The 20,516-nt window shown below is 38.4% G+C and overlaps 1 protein-coding gene across 1 annotated transcript in view; it reads left to right on the top strand.

The window, feature by feature from the left end:
- ALG9 (ALG9, alpha-1,2-mannosyltransferase) overlaps nucleotides 1-20,516 on the top strand; it is a 154,535-nt gene that overhangs the window by 72,497 nt on the left and 61,522 nt on the right. The window contains exons 12-14 of the mRNA XM_006833967.1: nucleotides 581-710; nucleotides 1,696-1,843; nucleotides 3,476-3,605. Of these exons, the coding sequence (XP_006834030.1) occupies nucleotides 581-710; nucleotides 1,696-1,843; nucleotides 3,476-3,605 (408 nt within the window). The remainder of the gene's footprint in view (nucleotides 1-580; nucleotides 711-1,695; nucleotides 1,844-3,475; nucleotides 3,606-20,516) is intronic.

Here is a 20,516-nt window from a genome sequence, read left to right as displayed (position 1 = left end):
AAAAAAAAACAAAATGGAGCAAGGAAATATGAAGTTAGGTATGCAAAGACAGCATGCATATGGGTAAAGATTATACTCTTCATATAGGTTATAAAATAATTTATCAGAGAATTCACAGCATGTTCCTAGTGTTCTATGAGAAGAATACTTTTTAATTCTTTTTGGCCCTTAGACATTTTGTTGATACTAAAAACTTTGCCAGAAATTTGTGAGTAAGGAAAGTGAAGATAAGTCAAAACAGATTGAGATACTTGATATATCAAAGAAAACTGACCCAAAAGCTATTTTTAAAATTAATAATGAGGACTTTAAGCATTTGAGAAATATCCAAGTAACTTTCCTGTGAAGCTAATGAGATTTCCTTCTTGGCCCTCTGATTGGGCTGGCCTATAGATAGAGTTCAGTTTTGTGTTGAAACGTGTAGTGAGTACCTTCACATTTTAAATGTGTACAAATACCCAGACTTAATGGAATATCCTTTTATGTTTCCTCACTCTTAGTGTTACTGTAATATCCTGTGATTTGTGTATACTCTACAAGGTTTAGCTTCTGTTTCCAATACCAGTTTCTTCCCTTCTAGAAATGTTACCGCTGTGTGTTTCAACATTACCGGCTGGAGCATTATACTGTGACATCCAATTGGCTGGCATTGGGAACAGTCTTCTTGTTCGGGCTCTTGTCCTTTTCTCGTTCTGTGGCACTCTTCAAGGGTAGGTGTCCTGAGAGTCTTCTAACCCAGATTCACGAGGCACTTCAATTTAGGTGTTACTTGTTGTTGTGAAGTGCCACCAAGTCGGTTCCGACCCATAGCGACCCTGTGTAGGATTTCCAAGGATTAACTGGTGAGCTTGAACCACCAACCTTGCGGTGCAAACCTACTTTGCAGTTCAGCACATTAACCCACAGTGCTATACCAGAAGTCTTTAATGCATGATTATTTAACACATATTCAGATTAAGCTAGAAAAAGACTTTTTTTATAGGGGAGAACTTCAGATTTAATATTATGCTTGGGTTGTAACTTTTCTACCTATGTTTTGAAGAGAAGATTGAGAATTCCTTTTAGTATGATTAAGTATATATTTTTTTCTCTATTTTTGTTGTTTTTTTATTCCTTTCAAAGGATGGTAATGAATTAACCCTAATCCTCCCCCCTCAAAAAAACAAAAATCCATTCTACTGCCACTGAGTTGATTCTAAATAAACTTAGGTACAAATTTGGGACTATGTTCCCACAATTACATTCTTTCTTGTACTTATGATTTGGTCTCAGAATATTAAAATGTGTTCAAAGAGTATGAAGTTGAAAAGTGAAAGGGCATTGAGAAGGGCATGAAATAAATTACTTTGGGCACAATTGGTCCTCTGCTGTAGTATCAGACAAGGTCTGCAGAATAGACTTCCTGTTGGCGTTGCGGTGGACCTCCATACCTTGTATTTCCTCTGGATTATTGTGGGAGTCCTGGTGTGGTGGTGTAGGCTAATGCACTGGGCCATAACGTCAGTTTGAACCATAAGGTTGGCAGTTTCCTACTCCCTGGGAACCCTATATAGGGTCGCTATGAGTAGGAACCAACACGAGGGCATTGAACGATGACAGCAACAACAATGTGGGACGTTAGCATACGTTTTAATTAAATGTCAGAATCTCATCCTACTCATCTTTGACTCTCACTAACCTTTTTCCCTTTCACAGGATATCACGGCCCTCTTGATCTGTATCCAGAATTTTACCGAATTGCTACAGACCCAACTGTCCACACTGTTCCAGACGGGAGACCTGTGAATGTCTGTGTCGGGAAGGAATGGTATCGATTTCCCAGCAGCTTCCTTCTGCCCGATAAGTAGGTTGTCCTTTCATGCCAAGTGTTTTAAATCAAGGAGAAAAAAATAGCAATTCTACAGCAGTATTGTCTTAATTTTTCTTTCATTTTGAAGTTTACACAAAGTTATTGACTAATTTGCTCTCTGAGAGTGCTGTGGGATGTGCTCTGTGCCTTATCTCCTGTGTTCATTAGGGCCAAGTGCTAATGAGTCAATCTGATTACATCCCCCATAGCCACTTATGTCTGGGAACTTCTGACAACACATTGGGTCCTAGGCTTATGGCACTGACTCTTCCTTAGGATTCATATTTAAAATTTCTGGAACCTGTTATGAAGGCACTTCTAAAAGCAATCTAGAGCCCGCACTATTTAGAAGGGATTTTTTTTTTTTTTCCATCCAACAATAATGAAAGTTCTTCACCAACTTGTGAACACTAGGGCGAGCTATGTTTAAGACATCTGTGCGGCTGACCGTGCTGTGTGTTGTTGGATGTGGGGTCTTTGTATTCACTTGGCTCAGCCAGGGAAGAGGCCTATTTAGTTAGGTAAAAGAGAAATCTGGTTAAGGTGAGCCATGTTTCTCCATTTGAGGAATGGCTTCAGCACCTTAACTTGACTTGATGGGATCTTGTGCTTGATAAAGGTCTTGTATCAATCATTAACTAATAATTACAATTAAAGTCTGTTTTTTTATTATTGACTTTGGCCTTTGCTTTTTACATTAAAAATAATTTCATAACTAAACATACTCTTGAGAATTAGTCATGAACAAAGTACTTCTACTATGGTGTGTTGTTCTTGTTGCTAAGTACTGTCAAGTTGGGTCTGACTCATGGAGACCCTGTATAAAGTTTCTGAGAAGCAACTAGTGGGTTTGATCTGCTGACCTTGTGTTTAGCAGTCCAGTGTTTATTCTACAGTGCCACACCATGATTCCTAGTGTGTTCTTAGTGTCAAATATTAAATTCAACTCTATATTCCTGATAGGAACCCTGATGTAGTACTGTAGGATAAGCATTGGACTGCTAACTACAGGGTTGCTATGAGTTGAAACTGACTCAATGGCACTTAACAACAGCAACAATATGTGATAGGAGTCCTGGTGTAGCACTGTAGGATAAACACTGGACTGCTAACCACAAGGTCAGTGGTTCAAACCCACCAGCTGTGCCTTGGAAACCGTATACAGGATTGCAGGAGTCAGAACTGACTTGATGGCACTTAACAGCAACAATATACCTGATAAAGTTGCTTTCAATTAAAAAAAATTTTTTTTTTTCTGCTTTAGTGAATTTTTACATATGCAATTCAGAAATGTGCTTTAATTTTGATAAGTCACCCGATCACCTGGCAAAAAGCTTTTCTAGTTGTGTGGTGGTAAGACCACTTGGTTGAAAATTTCATTGCTTTGAGTTGTTCAGAAATGGGTTGTGAGACCTCTACTTTTGGATTTCTCAATGATCTTGGACTAATTTGTGACCTCTGCCTCGATGCTCCTTGGTTGAGGTTTTAGCAGAAATGTTTTTACTGTAAATGAAATGTCTTTCACATGACTTCTTTTTTTTTTTTTTTTCTTTTTGGTTTGTTTCAAGTACATTTAGCAATATGATTCCCCTGTGTGTTTCTCCCTCTTCTTTTTGTTTCTGATAGTTGGCAGCTTCAGTTCATTCCATCAGAGTTCAGGGGCCAGTTACCAAAACCTTTTTCTGAGGAACCACTGGGCACCCGCATTGTTCCTACTGACATGAATGACCAGAACCTAGAAGAGCCCTCCAGATATGTAAGAGCAGCATTCTCCTCTTGCTTCTTTAAGTACCATATACTTCTAAAATCTGGTTGGCATGCATATTAAATCATTGATGAAATGGGAATTTCTTAGAAAGTGATTTATTTTCAAGTGGGGCATGTGTCCACTTTTGTTGAGTCACAGTGAATTATCTTACTTTATTTTTACATAAAACATATAATTCAATATAATGTCTAAGTTTTTGGGTGGGCTGGAAATTTTCTTAGGGTAGAAACACATTCTGAAACTTTTAGCATTCCTTAGCTCATTAAAATGCTTAGTGAGGGACTTTCCAGTTTTCTCAGTTGGACCTTTGACTTACTTGACTGTTAGTATATGCTGATTTTTAGAAAGTGACCAATCAGTGAGCTGTTCTCATAGTGAGTGCCGTGGGGCAGCCTGTGCTAGTGTCATGTTCTCCCACCTACTTGTCCTCATGCCTAAGAGAACCCATGCTAATTTTATTTCAGTCCCTTTGAAAGATGACTCTTGCGACATTTGATATCTGTAAAATCTTTGATCATGGAAAAGGTGAGAACAATAAAGGAAATGTTCCTCTTCATTCCCAGGGACAGTAAGAGATCATTTTATAGAATTGGTACAAAGCACTCATTTGGGCTACTTATCTGTTAAAGAAATGTTTAGCAGTTTAAAAGTCAAATGCATTTCATTTGGATTGCTGTATGTCATGGTGCCGAAAATGTAACATCTCAGCACTTCCACTTCTCTTTTGATGCAAACCTTTAGCCTCATCAGGCCTTTCATCTCTTGGTTTGGGGCTGGATAGACTTCCACAGAGACCATCTAGGCTTATAAGTGAGATTCTTATTGTATGAGTTATAACTGTAGGCTGTAAAAATGGATGTCTTAAGTCACATATATAGACTGCTCCCCTGAATAGGTAAGATTAATGTATTTTTATCAAATCACTGATGTTAGAGCTTCATTTTTCTAAGTTAAGGCTCTGATTCCTGTTACAATGAATTTTCATTTTAGCCATAGATACTGTCCCGAAAGCAGGCATTGATGTACAGCTTTGAAGGAGAGCTGGTTTTAAATTCTGCAATGGTCTTTTGTGCATTTCTTAGGCTTTGGTCACAGGTTGTCTCTGAAATCATATTTCCATATTCTCTGCTACCAGACACTGTTCATTTTGGTTAAGTGAGTCAATATTAGCTTTTTTGAAAAGTGGTGAGTTTTCAGAATGCCAGTAGGAGTCGCCAGAATGCTGACTGATAAAAGCAAAGCCATACAAGTTGGATATATCTTCCTGGTGCATAGTGCCTGCCATTGTACCTCTTTCATATTCCTGTGGTTGAAGACTTGTCTTGCAAGGTTCTCTTTGTGTTCTGGTGTTAGTGGCTTTTCCTGCATGCTGGGAAAGTACCATTTTGTCTAGTCCATCATGTACCTTCAACTTTTTGGAAACTAGAAGGAACATTTATGGCTTACTGTAAATTCTTTGTGAACCATGATCAGGGATTCATTTATTTCAGTTCACTGATTAAAAAGATAATTGTTTTTTCTCTAATGATAAAGTAATGTTCGTTCATTATATAAAATAATAAAAGCTATAAAGGAGAAAAAACAACAACAAAACACCAAAAAACTAAACCCACTGCCATCGAGTCAATTCCAACTCAGTGACCCTCTGTATGGTTTCTCAGATTGTAAATCTTTATAGGAACGAACAGCCTCATCTTTCTTCTGTGGAGCACCTGGTGGATTTGAACCTCTGATCTTGGGATTAGCAACTCAATGCTTAACTCACAGCCCCACCAAGGATTCTTTTAAAAATGTTGTGTTGTGAATTGGGTGAAGGTTTACAGATAAGATCATCAATTTACATTCAGCAAATTATACACTTTGTTTCATCTCAATGATTTCAGTCCCCTCCCTGCAACAGCACTCATTCTGCTTCCTTCCTATGGCTCCTCATTAACTTAACATTTTACAAACGAACAAATCAAAAATATTTGATATACACTTACAAAACAAAAAATATATATTCATTTAAATGTCCAAAGGGTACACATTCTGCCAGCCAGCCTCCTGCCTGCAGGCACACAGCCTTTCTCAGTCCATGGACTGAGGGTCTGCAATGACTGTCTTTCCATGCCACCACCTCTGCCAGCTTCCCTGCTGTCACTACTTTTCTAGGTAGTGATCTCACGCTTCATTCACGCTCTTCATTCTTGATGTTCCTGGAATCGTCTGTTCTTGAAATGAAAGATTAACTTTTAGTTGCACATCTTCTATAATTACAGTTGTGACAATCTCAATTACTCCTGCTAACAATTACTCATAATTGAGTCATAAAATCCTGTCACCATCATCCTCCATCCCCTTTCACCAGATGCATCTGGAAAAGAGGCAAACTATTCTGCGGGTATTCTACATTACCCACCTCATTCAGAAACTAAGTACAATGCATGAAAGCTTGTTAGCCAGCCACTTCATACCTTTATAACTCCCCTCTGCCCCCATTTTTGATAGTCAATGCCTAAATTTCTCATCCCTATCACTGAGGAAACAAAGCTGTTCCTTGATATGAAGAATCCTTCCATTCTGGTTGGAATTTTGAGTCACTGCATTCATAAGCAAAAGTCTATTTTGTCAAATTGTAACAATTTGCATTTTTTCATGGTATTAAGCATTTTTATCTTCCTTGGGTCCAGTTCTGGTCAACTAGCCATCCAAGCTAGGCAGTGGGTACTAGTTGCAAGTTTGGGAATCCATATACTTCCCTCTACTTCAGACCACTTGACCCCTTCACTCTCAGCCCTAGCCCCTAGGGGCTAGGTCAGTGCCTATGGGCTCAGGAGTTCGTACATATTCCTAAACTTCAGATCAGCCAGACTTTCCTCTTTTCTCTGTCATCTCAAGGTCAGTGGGTACCAATGAAACATGATCAAACTTGGCCCATGTCTTCATTGCTGAATTTCCCCAACTTCCAATCACAGGTAGACTCAGTGGTCACTACCAAGTATACTAGACAGCTCACAATTTCCCTTTAAATTTCAGTCCTAGAAAGGGTTTTTCCCACTAGGGCTTCTTAATGAAAGTTATAGATAAGGGGAAAAAAAATCTTCTATAATCTCAGTATCCAAAGATTGCCACTGTTACATTTTGTTTTTTCTTTTAGTTCTTTTTTTTCCCCTTGCATATATATGTGCATCTATCTATCTATCTATCTATCTATCTATCTATCTATCTATCTATCTATCTATCTCTATCTATCTATCTATCTATCTATCTATCTATCTATCTATCTATCTATCTATCTATATTTATATACAATGATGAGTCAAAAATTACCCACACTCTGATTATAGAATTTATTTAATTGGTTTTTAAAAAAGATTAATCATTTTTTAAACATAATCTCCTTGGTCTTCAATACACTTTGTCCACCTGTCAACAATGTTACGTATTCCCTTACTGAAAACTGTTTTAGGCAGAAGTGTGAGCCACGAATGTATTGCTCTTCACTTCTTCATCAGAGGCAAATCTTTGTCTTCAAAGGCCACTTTCAGGGGACCAAACAGGTGAAAATCCTATGGCGCAAGATCAGGGTTATAGGGAGGATGCTTTAACATCTCAAAATGAAGTTTTTGCAGATGTCAACAATGTGAGCAGAGGTATGTGGAGGCCATGCTTTGTCCTAAAAGATCACAACACCCTGGATAGCAGTCTTCTGTGTTTAATCTGTGTTGGATAGCAGTCCTCTGTGTTTAGTCTTCAGCTCTTCAGTGATCATCTCATTGTAACACACATCGTTGATTGTTGAATCTTTTTCCTGATAATATTCCAATACTGACCCTTGAGAATCCCAGAAAACTGTAAACATCAATTTTTCAGCTGATGGTTGACTTTTTAACTTTTTCTTGGTTGGTGATTGCCGATGTTTCCAGTCCATATTCTGTCATTTACCCTCAGGCTTGTAGTGATGAATCCATGTCTCATCACCAGTAATGATTTTTTTAAGAAACTTTTACCTTCTTTTGAGTTTTGGTCCAGATTGTGTTTGCAGATGTCCAAATGCTTCTGTGTATACTCTTCCATGAGTTGTTTCGGTGAGCATCTCACACAGACTTTTTGAAACCCACTTCTGTCATGGAGTATTTCATAGGCAGAGCCATGGCTGATTTGCAAATGATTTGCTACATAATCTACTGTCACTTGTCTATTTGATAGAATCATTTCATGTGCACAATACTGTCATCCATGGACGGGAATGGGCATTTTAATATAACCAGTGTGTGGAAATGTGTCGTATCTCATTCTTTAAGAAATGGAACCAGAATATCAAGACTGCTGTTGTTGTTAGGAGCCATCGAGTCGATACTGACCCATACCGACCTTATGCACAACAGAATGAAACACTGCCCGATCCTGGGCCAACCTCACTACTATTGCTACGCTTCAGTCCATCGATGCTGCCACTTGGCCATTCCAGCTCTTTGGGGTCTTCTTCATTTTCTCTGACCCTCCACCTTACCAAACATGATGTCCTTCTCCAGTAACTGATCCCTCCTGACAACATGTCCGAAGTATGAGAGATGAAGTTTGGCCATGTTGGCCTCCAAGGAGCTCTCTGGCTGCACTTCTTCCAAAATGGATCTATTGGTTCTTTTGGCAGCCTATGGCACTTTCAATATTCTCCTCCAACACTATAATTCAAAAGCATCAATTCTTCAACGGTCCTTATTCACTGTCCATGCATATGAGGTTATTGAAAATACCATGGCTTGGGTCAGGCGCACCTTAGTCCTGAAGCTGACATCATTGCTGTTCAACACTTTAAAAAGGTCTTGTGCAGCAGATTTGCCTAATGCAATACTTTGCTTGATTTCTTGACTGCTGCTTCCGTGAATGTTGATAGTTGATCCAAGAAGAATGAAGTCTTTGACAACTTCAGTCTTTTCGCAGTTGATAAGAATGTTGTTTATTGGTCCAGTGGTGAGGATTTTTCTTTTCTTGACATTGAGATGTAATCTATACCGAAGGCTGTGCTCTTTGATCTTCATCAGTAAATGTTTTAAGTCCTCTTCACTTTCAGCAAGCAAGGTTGTATCATCTGCATATCACAGGTTATAATGAGTCTTCCTCCAATCCTGATGCCACGTTTTTCTTCATAGAACCCAGCTTCTCGGATTATTTGCTCAGCATACAGGTTGAATAAGTATGGTGGCCAAATAACTTCCTAACATCAATAGGAGCACATGCTATACTATACTTGATGTTTGTTACTTCTGCTATTAGTCCTGAATTGAAGCCTGAGTTTGTTTAAGAAGGCAAATAATTACATTCTCCATTTTTTTCCTGAGTGTATTAAATGGCAGCATTATTTTTATCTGCCCTTTGGCTCTGAGTGACATGTTTTATTTGGTCCTTGGTTTGAATACTAAATGAATAATCCAGTCTGTCCCATTTCTGTTTTATATTGTTCTGTTTTATTTCACTAGTTTATCATGAACTCTGAGTGTTTGTAAAGGCTTCATTGTTTCTACTATACTGTTCTAACTATATTAAAGTAATGAGTATTTTATGCCAATTTTTTTCATGGTAGGTGCAGAGTAGCTAGTGAATATCCATTATTACAGTGGCACATGACAAAATGTTCTGCCAGAATCAAGGTCTGGTTTTAAAAGATGCATCAAAAGACAAATAACTCTTAACAGTGTCACCTTTTTATATTCTGAAAAATCCAAATTTTTGTTCACTGTTTGAAGGTAAAGTATACCCTTCCAGCTCCATATAGAGTATCTGATTTGGGAGTTATCCAATTAATGGATAGATTGTGGAGGAAAAACAGCTGTTGAGGCTGGATCTTACAGATAAGACTAGTCTTTGATTTTGATTTGATGCCTAAGCAGATATGCTGGGCGCTTATCTCCTCCTGTTATCTAGGAAAAAGTAAAGTTGTTATAGATTCGTTTTTCCCTAAACAATAATGCAGTCAGTTGTGCATGTACATAGTGCATGCAATCCTAAAAATCATTGTATAATTAAAAAACACAAGACTTTGGAAAGAAAATTGGGTTAGGGCCACAATACTCGAAAACTGTTGGTGACACATTACAAAAGTGATGGGACACTAATAAAAGCAGAAGCAAGTAAATGAATACTTTCTTTCATAAGGATCGGCACAAAACTAGTTCTTTGAGGTAGAGGTTAAAAATGTCCCAAATATCTAACTTTTCTAAACTGCTGTACCACTCTATCTCTAACGTCAATTACTCCCCTCCCCTCAGTAGTCTCCTCCAGTCTTTGGATTCCATAATTTACTGTAACATCTCACAGATCTCACAGAGTGGTTTATTATTTATTAGGGAGGTAACTTGGAACTACTGAGGATCAGGAACAACTCAGAAGTAAGAGGAATAACTCAGGATACAGTCCTTGATCAGGGTAGCTGCGTCTTGCCCTCTGCCTCTGGGCCCTGCTTGGGACCATCTGTGGCACATTTTACAACTCTTAGCTCTGTGGGTCAGCAAGCCCCACTGCAACTGTCTCACACCAGTTGCCTGATTCCTCCCATCTTGTACTGCTATTGCTTTTGCTACTGCTGTGCCACCATCTGGCTGTCTTTCATAGTACTTTCCCTCTCTCCCTCCCCATGTTTCCCTTTAAGCCTGTTGTTCTTGTTGTGAAGTGCCATTGAGTTGGTTCTGACCCATAGCGACCCTGTATAGAGTTTCCAAGGAGCAGCTGGTGAGCTTTAACCGCCAACCTTGCAGCTCAAACGGCTTTGCAGTCTGGTGCATTAACTCACAGGGCCACATCCTTTAAGCCTACTGGATGGTAAAACCTGACCAACCCCCTTGTTAAGATTCCATACACTTTATTTACATGGTTCCATCCCCAAAAGGTTCCATTCACCATACTTGCTTTATTAGCAGTGCTGGCTAATTTCCTTGATGAACCACAAGCATCTTATTTGCATAGTCCCACTCAATCATTTTATAGGAGTCACAAGACCTTTTATGACTTGTTGTTGTGAAGTGCCATTGAGTCGTTTCCGACCCATAGTGAGTGACCCTGTAACGGGTTTCCGAGGAGCAGCTTGAGAGCTTGAACCACCGACCTTGCAGTTCAAATGGCTTTGCAGTCTGGTGCATTAACCCACAGCACCACACCATGATTAGAAGGGTAATATTAAGTAATTCTGCACACACATAGTTTTTTTTTTTTTTTTTTTTTTTATAAGTAAGCACATTCTGCAACTTTACCTTTAAAAAGATCTGGAATTTGCTTGTGGCAGTAAAGTAAAGTTAGAAGGGTTATAACATGTAAAGTAATGGGTTATCTGAAATCTTATAGGAAGTTGTTAACACCAGATGTAGATGTGGTGTTCTGTTTTATATATATGTCACATACTTTTGTTTTGAAAATGTGAACTCATTTTTTAAATGTGAACTCATATTTTTTTATCTTTGATTATGTCACTTAACAGAAACAGCACCAGCACACCTGAAACCATTGGGGGCACTTCAGGTGCTCAACAAGGTTTTTAGTAATATGGAGAAGAGAATGAATTAATATCAAATAGTGAAAAGCATTCCCTTTTCAGTTCTCTTATTTCTTCTTAGAAAGAGTGAGGTTTTAGCCTCTGCAGCATTTCTAAAACATACACGCACACACTAGCAGTTCTATACATCTTTCCCAAATCATCAACACAAGACTAAAATGTATGAATATTGCTTGGCTTTAGTTGTTTTTATCTTTTAAAATTTCCTTTTATGGAGTCTTGGTGTGGCACCATAGGATAAGCACTTGACCTCAAGGTCTGTTTGAGCCTCAAGTTTGGTGGTTCAAACTCAAAAGCCACTCCTAGAAACCCTATACAGGGTTGCTATGAGTTGGAACTGATTTGACAGCACTTAGCAATTGCTACTTTCAACTTACAGTAGTAATATCAAGTTTTCTTTCCAAAAATATCTATTGAAGTGTGTGTGTTTAATGAGTTGACTGAAAGGGAATGTCACGTAAACAATAGGATAGGTGGTAGAGGAAGTTTTGCAACACTGGATAGTTCTATACAAGACCAAACATTGACATGTTTGCTTTGGAACTGAGATTTTCTTGAGCGTGAAATGGAAAGAGACTAGGAGAATTGAGGCAAATGATTAAGGTCTAGGGGTCCTGCTGAGACTATATCTAGATCAGCGGCCCCAAGCCCTGGTGATTTCTCAGGTGCTCATCTCTGAGCCCTGTCAGAGCATGCACCATTGATTTGCATAAACCTTTGCCTCTCCCAAAATGTTCTGGGTCCTATTTCCTCAATTCCACGGACCACCTCAGGGACTGGATCCCCAGATCTTCTCTGCCTCTCCATAAGGTTTTCTGTGGCTAATTTTTGAGTAGTGGAAATGTAGGCCTTTCTTCTGAGGTACCTTTTGTTGTTGTTGTTAAGTGCTGTCGAGTCACTTCTGACCCAGAGCGATCCTGCACAGTTTCTGAGGAGCAGCTTGTGAGCTTGAACCACCAACCTAGCAGTTCAAAGTGACCTTGCTGTCCAGCGCATTAACCTACAACGCCACACCAGTAGTTTCTGAGGTACCTTTGGATGGACTCACAGTGCCATAGAAAGGGCAAACATCATTTCAAGATGAGGATATTGAGGCACAGAACTCAAATATGCCATATATTTTTCAGTGGAAAATATTCTGTTTATTAATAGGAGCCATGATCCTTTTTACTGTTTTTCATGTCTTTCTTTACATCCTGTTTCTTTTCCTAATTGGAAGTCCTTATTAGAGACGAAAATTAATTGCCCTATGGGTAACATCACTAATTCTTACCAAACTTGGATACCAAAGCAAGCAGATTGAAATTTCTATAATATGTACAATGGAAAAAGATTGGAATTCATTAAGATTGAAAAGGCTGTTCAAATACTTATTTAAAATTAATTCTTTAGAATCCATTGTGTTGGCAGTTAGAAGTGATGTTCTCATAATCTAAATTGATTGAGAGACTGACAGTTTTTACCTGTGAGTTACATTTTTATAGTGCAGTGAATCACTAAGGTTCAGCTAGCAAACATGTAATATATAAAGGGGCTTCAAAAAGTTCATGAAAAAGTGCAATGAAAAGATAATGGGATTTCCCCACAAAGTTTTTGAAGCCCCCTAATTTTTTGCAAAGCAGTATGAGAGAGAGAAACTATAAGACTGTGCCTCTAAGTGATCACATCTTTGTTTAATTTAAACTAGAGTACATATATAACAGAGTCCTGGTGTGGCACTGTGGGTTAATGCGCCAGGCTGCAAAGCCATTTGAACTGCAAGGTCGGTGGTGGTTCAGGTTCACCAGTCGCTCCTCAGAAACCCTATACAGGGTCGCTATGGGTCGGAACCAACTCAATGGCACTTAACAACCATACATATATAACAATGAAAAAATGAAATGAAAAACATGGAAAATACTTGAAATCATTCTCTGTGAAATGTTTCCTCTCAGACTCCAGTATTAGTGCTTCAGTAGAGGAACTGTCAGAGGAGAATATTGATGGATGGTAACATGATAGAGAGATGCGTTGGGACGGGGGTTAGGAGAGTCTGTGATTCCTTCTGAAATTGAGTGAAGTGTATTTTCTTCTTAAATGACTCTGTGAATTTCCAAAACCTTGAAAAGTCTCTACATATCTTTCCAATTTGCTTTAACTATACCTTAAGCCTAATTAGGATGTTTCTATTTCAGCTCAGCTCATTATCTATTTTCTAACCGAATACTTAATGGTGGCAAAAACTTATTTTGAGGCTTGATTCCTGTATCCTCGTGACCAGAGTTGATGGACGTCCACATGCAGCTCTGTCCAAAAGGGGTCCATTCATGCTGTGTGGAGCTTTCTGAGTGTGGGTCTGTCCAAAAGGGGTCCATTCATACTTTGTGGAGCTGCCTGAGTATGGTGGAGATATTTGAGAGCCGAGAATGTAACACTGCAGACTCCAATCCTGGCAGAGTCTCTATTACAGTTCATGAGAAAAAGATGTACAAAACTATTATTGCCATACCTGTCCTAACTCACTCCTCCCCTCACAAAATACACACCTTCTCCTTGTGTTTTGATCTCTGTCTCAGGGTTTTGTTTACCTCCCTGGTGATAAGAGAGTGTCATAGCTAACATGTTAATTGATAAAATCTGAGCATTATGATGTTTATTTTCAGTAAATTAGGTTGAATCCCCCCCACCACTACTTTTTTTTTTTCTTTTTGTGTGGACGTGCTAATTTGTTCTCCAAAACTTCTAGTTGGTTGTCAGAAACTGAAGGAAGTCACATTTCTTTCAAAATGAGTCTTAAATGCTTGTGTTTTACAAAATTTTAAACTATGGCATATTTTTAGTTCCGACAGCTGGTTGATATGTAGCCTGTGACTAATGAAATGAAACACATTTTTGTTTCATGATCGTGTGTTAATGTAACCCTACAATTTTGTTATTTTTGATGTAAGAAAGGATGATTAAATCTAAAGAAACAAAAAATGAGCTCTTTGGTATAACTTAAAGGCAAATTTAAATCCACCCTTTTGATGTTTGAAATGGAGATGATGTGCTTAATAGAGTGGTCTCAGATTTCACACTGAAATACTGATAAAATCGAGAGAAGAAACTATTCTTTCTGATTCTAACTCATCTATTGTTTCTTTAGCCCTTAACTCTAAGTGGAAACAGTCATTTGGTTTACCAGGCATTCAAACTGAAAAAACTTAAGTTAGACAGTCACAGTGAAATAGTATATGTAGCATAATCCAGATCTTATGAGGAAAAATCAATATATGCAGAAAAAAAGATCTGAAACATGCTCTAACAAGCTGATGGTGGTTTTCTTTGATTGGTTGGTGCAAGAATGACATAGGGGCAACGTCTGACTTCCTCTAACTTGACAGTAAGGAGGAGAATCAAAACAAATGGCATCAAACTCCCCAGGCTGAAGACAGGCCTCCACCCTCCAATCTTTTTCACCAATTCTGACACCAGCCATCCCTTCCACAGCACTCTGCTTCCCTGCTGGACTCTATAGTCCATCACAGTGGCCACACAGAACTCAGACAACACTCGTGATTATAGTGTTCATTAGGGAAGTTCACAGGTTATAACTCGTATAAGAAATGTTCATGATACAGTTCTTTTCAGCTATGCCTGAAGGCATGCCTCTCTCAGCAACATACGCCTTGACTTCTGCCCTGCTTGGACGAGTGTTACGCAGCTCTTTTAGTTCTGTTGATACGTGCCCAAAAGGCACTCCATTGCCAGTAAGCTTTAGCCCGAAGGAACTCAGGTCTAGCTCCATGGGTAGGCAGACTTAGCACCCCTGTTTAAGTGCCCAGGCAGCACCCCACTCTGCCAGCAAACCTCCTGTCCTGAGGCGCTCAGCTTTCTCACTCTATGGGCCAGGAAGCCCATGACTCTGTCTTGTGCCAGTTCTGCTGCCTCTGCTGTTGCCACTTCTATCTTTCACCATCTACTGTGTCAGGCTGTATGTTTCCTAGATCAAGGAGGGTTGTTAACACAGGGATTTCAGGTCCAAAGGACTCACTCCACACCTAGGTTTCCTTCCTTTATGCTTGTGAGAGCCCCTTTCTGCTTCTGAGTTGGTAAAATTGACCAATCCCCATGTTAGAATTCCATGCCTAATTTGCATGATTCTCCCCCCAGTGGGTGCCATGTATCTTATTTACATTATGATTAGCAAGCTGTCCAGTCCTCTTCAGGGGCCACAGATACTTTGCATTTGCTTAGTCCCAAGGAGTCATTTGGTAGGAATTACAAAGACCATGACTAAAAGTAATTCACTACACCACAGTGGGATTATTGCTTGTTGTTACGTGCCATCGACTCAGTTCTGAGTCATAGCGACCCTGTATAGGGTTTCCAATGAGCGTCTGGTGAGCTTGAACTGTTGACCTTGTGGTTCAAACCCACTTTGCAGTCCAGCACATTAACCCACAATGCCACACCAAAATTATAGGTTCTTTTATAAGTACCTTTTTCTTATGTTTTTATAATAAATAATTCTTTACTTTCATCATTTGGGGTGGGGGTGGGGACATAATAGAGGCTCTAGATATTGGTGTTTCAAGCTCACCAGCTTCTCCTTGGAAACCCTATACAGGGTCGCAATGGGTCGGGATCAACTCGACAGCACTTAACAACAACATAGATATCAGATCTTTGAAACTATTAAGATTTCTCTTCTTTGAGCACAAGAAGAGCCTTCAACTCAAAATTGGGAGATGAGTTTCTTACTAGGTCTTTTTGGTCTCTTAGCCTTCTGGCCTCTCTTTAATTAGGTAGTTTGCAGTCATTGTGTGTAAAACTGCCTGCTGCTGTTTTTTCAAACTTCATCTAAGAATAAAATATACTTCCCTCAATTCCAGAGTCATAGACTCTCTCTCCTAACTTCCAGTCCAGCTTTGCTGTCACTGTATCACGTGGCCAGATGTCAGCATCCAGATTACTTTAAAGAAATAGTTTTGATTTACCTACTTACAAGTTATGAGGAAATATTATTTTGAGAGCTAGAATAAAAAGAGGATGGTACTGTGAATAAGGCAAATAAACTAAGAAATAATGTTTAATTCTTCCAAACAGGAGAGGAGTCTATTTAATTAGCCCAATATAATTCTGTCAAAAAAAAGTTTTAGCCATCTGGCAAGTGTGCTGGAGACTACTTGTTGGCAGGGCCAGTCCTAAAAATCTTAAGTTACTGACTTTAAAAGACAGTGATTTACAAATTTTCCCACCAGGCATCTTTTTCACTTAGCATTCATCCTTCTCTTCATTCAAGCTTTTATTGTCTGTATGTACTGAAAATACAAAGGTGACTAAAAGCATTTGTCATTTGAGGAATGTCCCCAACAAGAAATAGAAAAATGGAAGAAGAAAACAAAACAATTTTGGGGAAAAAAAAAAAAAGATTTGGAGGAAACAGAAACAATAGAGGAAGCAGGGGGAAAAAATTTAATTCTATAATATTCTATGATAGATTTTTTTTAAATGTGGGGTGCATAAAGCAAGAATGTATACTTTGGGAGGGAACACTGAGGAAAATATATAAAATAAGAGATGGCTTTTCAAAATAAAAATTTTTATAAATTAGTAGAATGATTAGAACATAAAATTGAAAAATTATTATATAAGGTAACAACACCAACACACAAAAACAAACAAAGAGTTGGAAAATAGGAAAAAAAAAAAATCCAATAACCAGGTAAGAGGTTATACAAAAAGAAAAACCAGAGGAAATGGAGCAAAAGAAATTGCCAAAATAACGATTCTAGAAAATTTCCCACAACTGAAGGACATCAGTTTTCAGATTGAAAGAAGTCATGCAGTGTTCCTAAAATGATGAATGAGAAAGATCTACATCAAGCTGTATCAAGTATCAAAAGAAGTTAGTGTCTATTATTTGAGGATTGAAAAATCAAAAGCTACCAAAAAGCTGGAATGATTTTGAATGGTTGCCTCTGGGAACTGGACTAGGGAATGTGGGGGGGTTCAAGTGGATAGTGATATTCTTCTGAAGTTTTAAAATTATGTTGACTCAAATTTAGCTGTTGGCAGTGAAGGGAGGTCACAATTTTTTCTTTGATGTTTGGCTGGAGTAGATGGAGTAACAGTGTTGCTACTCAAGTTCTGAGATTCCCTAGCCAATCTTCCTTTTCTACTTTTCAGAGTTTGTTTTAAACATAATATCTAGGGATTTTAGCTGTATTTGGTGGGAGGCATAAGAAAAGGTGTCTAAGGTTGCTTTTTGTTTGTCACCTTTTAGCATATCAGATTCAATGCATTATTGATATGAAGCTACAGGTTCTTGTTTCAAAGTCTCTTTAAGTTTTCTCCTGAAAATTGTTTTGTTTTTCCTACTGTGTGTGTATGTTTGTTTAAATCACACCTTTTGAACCTGGAGCATATGGTTTTATGATTTTATCTGGGTGGTTTTCTTCTCTCTCTATGGTGGTGTGTTTTCACGAATTGTTTTCAACTCATAGCAACCTAAGCACAACAAAATGATACACTGCCTCATCTTGTACCATCCTCACAGTTGTTAGGGTCGAGCCTGTTGTTGCAGCCAATGTGTCAATCTGTCTCATTGGGTAATCTTCCTCTTTTTCTCTGAACCTCCACTTTACCAAGCATGATCTACTTTTCCAAGGACTGGTTCCCTCCTGGCAACATGTCCAGTGTACACGAGATGAAGTGTCACCATCCTGGCTTTCTAAGGAGCATTTTGGCTGTACTTCTCTTAAGACAGATTTCTTTTGGCAGTCCATGGTACTTTCAATATTCTTGGCCAACACCATAATTCAAATGTATCAATCTTCTATTGTCTACATTATTTATTGTCTAACTTTCATATGCATATGAAGCAGTTGAAAATATCATGACTTAGTCAGGTGCACCTTAGTCCTCAAAGTGACATTTTTGCTTTTTAACACTTGAAAGAATTCTTCAGCAGCAGATTTGCCTAATGCAATATGTCTTTTGACTTTTCAACTGCTGCTTCCATGAGTGTTGATTGTGGATCCATGCCAAATGAAGTCTTTGAAAACTTCCGTTTTTTTCTGTTTGTCATGGTATTATTTATTTTTCTGGTTTTAAGGATTTTCATTTTCTTTACATTAAGGTGCAATCCATACTGAAAACTGTAGTGTAGTCTTTTATTTTCATCAGTAAGTATTTGAAGTCCAGCAAGTAAGGTTATGCCATCTGTATATCACAGGTTGTTAATGAGTCTTCCTCCAATCTTGATGCCATGTTCTTCTTCATATAATCCATTTTCTTGGATTATTTGCCCATCATACAAATTGAATGTTGTTGTTGTTGTCAGGTGCCATCGAGTCTGAACCGACTCAGAGCGACCCCATGCACAGCAGAATGAAACAATGTCCGATCCTGGGCCAACCTCACTACTGCTGCCACACTTGACGCCATCAATAATGCCACCTGGCCGATCCATCTCGTTGGGGGTCTTCCTCTTTTTCTCTGACCCTCCATCTTACTCAGCATGACATCCTTCTCCAGTGACTGTTTCCTCCAGACAATATGTCCAAAGTATGAGAGGCGAAGCTTAGCCATCTTGGCCTCCAAGGAGTACTCTGGCTGCACTTCTTCCAAAACAGATCTATTGGTTCTTTTGGTAGTCCATGGCACTTTCAGTATTCTCCTCCAACATCACAACTCAAAGGCATCAATTCTTCTACAGTCTTCCTTATTCACTGTCCAGCTTTCGCATCCATATGAGGTTATTGAAAATACAGATTGAATAAGTATGGTGAAACAATATAACCCTGACACATACCTTTCTTGATTTTAAACCATTCAGTTATCTCCTTGTTAGGAGTCCTGGTGTGGCGTTTTGGGTTAATGCGCTGGACTGCATGTTGGTTTCTACCAAAGGTAAGAGGTTCAAGCTCACCATCCGCTCCTCAGAAACCTTATACAGGGTCATTATGAGTCGGAGCTGATTCAACAACACTTAACAACAACAAATCCCCTTGTTATATTTGACTGTCTCTTAGGCTATATACAGGTTTCTCATGAATACAATAAAATGTTCTGGGATTCCTATTCTTCACAGGGTTATCTATAGTTTGTTATCATCCATGCAGTCAAAAATCTTTATATAGTCAATAAAGCACAAATAATAGTCAATAAAGCTTTCTGGTAGTCTCTGCTTTTACCAAAGATCCATATGACAGCAGTGATATCCCTCATTTCACGTCCTCTTCTAAATCCTGCTTGAATTTCTGACAGCTCCTTGTCAGTATACTGCTACAATCATTTTTTGTATTATCTTTAGCAAAATTTTACTTGCATACGGTATTAATGATATTGTTTGATGATTTCCACATTGTATTTGGTCACCTTTCCTTGGAATGGGCACAAATATCAGTTGGCTAGGGTGCTGTCTTCCAGATTTCTTGGTACAAATGACTACCCCTCTAGTGCTGCATCAGTTTGTTGAAATATTTCACTTTGTATTCTGTCATTTCCTGGATCTTGTTTTTCATCAATACCTTCAGTGCAGCTTGGACTTCTTCCTCCAAAACCATTGGTTCTTGATCATATATTATCTCTAGAAATGGTTGAACATCAGCCAATTCTTTTTAGTACAGTGACTCTGACTATTCCTGTATCACTTAGTATTTTGTCCATAGAATCCTTCAGTCCATCAAACCTAAAACTTGAATTTTTTTCTTCAGTTCTTTCAGCATGAGAAATGTTGAGTGTGGTCTTATCTTTTGGTTGACAGACTCCAGGTCTTTGCACATTTATTTCATTATAATATTTCTCTTTGTCTTCTTGAGTTGTCCTTTGAAATTTTCTGTTCAACTTTTTTTACTTTATTTCTTCCAGTTGCTTTAACTTCTGAACAGTTGAGAGCAAGTTTCAGATTCTCTTCTGATATCCATTTTGGTCTTTTCTTTCTTTCTTATCTTTTTAATGACCTTTAGCCTTCTTTGTGTATGATATTCTTTATATAATCTCCTCTGTTCTTCAATCATTTATGCCTAATGCACTAAATCTGTTTTTCAGGTGGTGTCTAAATTCAGGTGGAATATATGCAAAGTCATGTTTTGGCTCTTGTCGACTTGTTTTAATTTTCTTCACCTTCAGCCTGAACTTATATGAGCAACTAATTGATGGTCTGTTATGAGCATTTAATTATGAGCAATTAATTGGTGATCTGTTCCACACTCTGCACTGGCCTTGTTTGGGCTGATGATATTAATGATGGTCTCTCCCCACTGATGTAGTCAACTTGATTTCTGTGTATTCCATCTGATAAGGTCCATGTGTTTAGTTTACATTTATGTTGAAAAAATTATTTGCAATGAATAATTTTTGGACTTGCAAAAATTCTATCATGCGATCTCCAGCATTGTTACAGT

The sequence above is a fragment of the Chrysochloris asiatica genome, unplaced genomic scaffold, assembly GCF_000296735.1.
Source record: "Chrysochloris asiatica unplaced genomic scaffold, ChrAsi1.0 scaffold00008, whole genome shotgun sequence".
In the NCBI taxonomy this organism is placed as follows: Eukaryota; Metazoa; Chordata; class Mammalia; order Afrosoricida; family Chrysochloridae; genus Chrysochloris; species Chrysochloris asiatica.
Note: the sequence above shows the minus strand (reverse complement) of the source record. Positions and strands in the feature narration are given on the sequence as shown.